The following is a 1,622-nucleotide window of genomic DNA, read 5'->3' on the forward strand; positions in this document are numbered from 1 at the left end:
ACCAGAACATCGGCTACCAACGTTGGTGAAACCCTCGACTGTCAGCTACAGAGCAGCTTTTCAACGCCTACAAGGAAGGTGAGAAATAAATAAATATAATGCAAATATTATGTGTATCTTTGGGAAATCTTAGTTTGTATTCACTTATCCAGTAAAAAAATATGTTCACATGCTGTCCATCGAAGATAGCATGCGGGTTTTGTAGACAAGAGTGCTAGCTTTTATATCCTTGAAAATATAAAAAATAAATGTGTCAACTGCTTTTTTTCTTCAGCAGGATGAAGTTGGCTGTGGTATTCCTGGTGGTGTCCATGGTTGTGCTTATGGCTGAACCTGGAGAAGGATTTTTTGGACATATTTTGAAACATGTTGTGGGACGATGCGCCAGGTAAGATGTTTAAGTTCTTGGTAACATCTTAAAAATCGTAAGGGAACAAAACGTCAATTTGCCAAATATACAACTTATACTTTTTAACCCTCATCTCTCTGTGCTCTTTCCTACTGAACTTTTCTCTTAGGGGTGTCCTTGGAAAGAAGCAGGCAATGGAACAAGCCGACCAGCTGGTGGACCAGCAGGTGGACCAGCAGGAACTGGACCAGCAGGACAAAGACCAGCTGCAAATGCAAAAACGTTCATTTCAGAAACACAAGCTTCATTAGGCAACGACCCAAAAATAATTTCGGTCAAGGTGCCCGACCTGTTGACAAAATAAACATGCATTTTGCTTTTCCTGAAGGATTTTTGCTTTATTGATTTTGATACAATTAATAAATAAATAAAAATGGCTTGGCAGCACAATAAACTGATCTGTTTGTGTATTATTTCCATTTGTTAATCTCAGATTAATAAGAGACAGAATCTTTGACTTTTCTTGATCAACTTTTAGATGGCAGGTTTATATCAAAATTTGGTGTGAATTTAATTTTACTTGCCCAAATAAATTCAAAAGTAGTGCTTATAATTTTTATCCCTCAATGTTGACATATGACAAATGGTGAACCGATTTTTTTTTTTTACCAGAGAATCATTAAAGCAAAACAAAACAAAAAAAACCTAAAGTTGAACTTTAATTCAACTGTTTTTGAGCAGAAAATGATCTGAAGCACCAGGAAGTCTGAATGAATGGCCTATTCAAAGCTGGAACTGAAGTGTGACTAAAATGAGACTTTAAACTGGCTATAATCCTTTCGGTGTGTGACCTGAGTTAACCCTTAAATGCGTAGCGGCAACTGTATTTAAAACTTACTTTCTTGTGCAAATAATTTTACTGGGGTTTGCAAAAGTATTCCATAATTTACCACAAACAATATATTTCAACTGAATATAACTTGACCAACACAAAGCAGTATATTACAGAGCCCAAAGCAGGACATGAAAAAAGAAAAAGATGATCCCAACTAAGGCTACTTCAGTCACACTGCAACCTGAAGAGACCCAAATCAGATTTTCTGTCAAATCAGATTTTTTTTGGTGTGGTAAGTCTAATTCCCAAATGTACGTGATCTCCAGCGTGAACTGCAAACGACATGAAAGTGTCGCGTATGCGCAGTAGAGGGCGCAATAGCGTCAGCGTTCTCAGTGTTCTGCCAACCGCCATAAAAAGAAGAAGTGCTCAGTGTTT

At 37.4% G+C, this 1,622-nt stretch overlaps 1 protein-coding gene across 2 annotated transcripts; it reads left to right on the plus strand.

Moving 5' to 3' along the window:
• The first annotated feature begins 6 nt into the window (after positions 1-6).
• On the plus strand, positions 7-807 carry LOC106951282 (pleurocidin-like peptide WF3). 2 transcript variants are annotated; one of them, XM_015038713.1, is made up of 3 exons: positions 7-78; positions 275-388; positions 519-807. In XM_015038713.1, the coding sequence occupies exons 2-3, from the start codon at positions 279-281 to the stop codon at positions 658-660; spliced, it is 252 nt and encodes an 83-aa protein (XP_014894199.1). In that variant the 5' UTR covers positions 7-78; positions 275-278; the 3' UTR covers positions 661-807. The 2 variants fall into 2 exon arrangements, with proteins under 2 accessions (XP_014894199.1, XP_014894200.1); XM_015038714.1 differs by having other exon boundaries at positions 278-388.
• Positions 808-1,622: the final 815 nt, after the last annotated feature.

This window comes from Poecilia latipinna, unplaced genomic scaffold (genome assembly GCF_001443285.1).
Source record: "Poecilia latipinna isolate Pla-1442-1.1 unplaced genomic scaffold, P_latipinna-1.0 Scaffold450, whole genome shotgun sequence".
Lineage (NCBI taxonomy): Eukaryota > Metazoa > Chordata > Actinopteri > Cyprinodontiformes > Poeciliidae > Poecilia > Poecilia latipinna.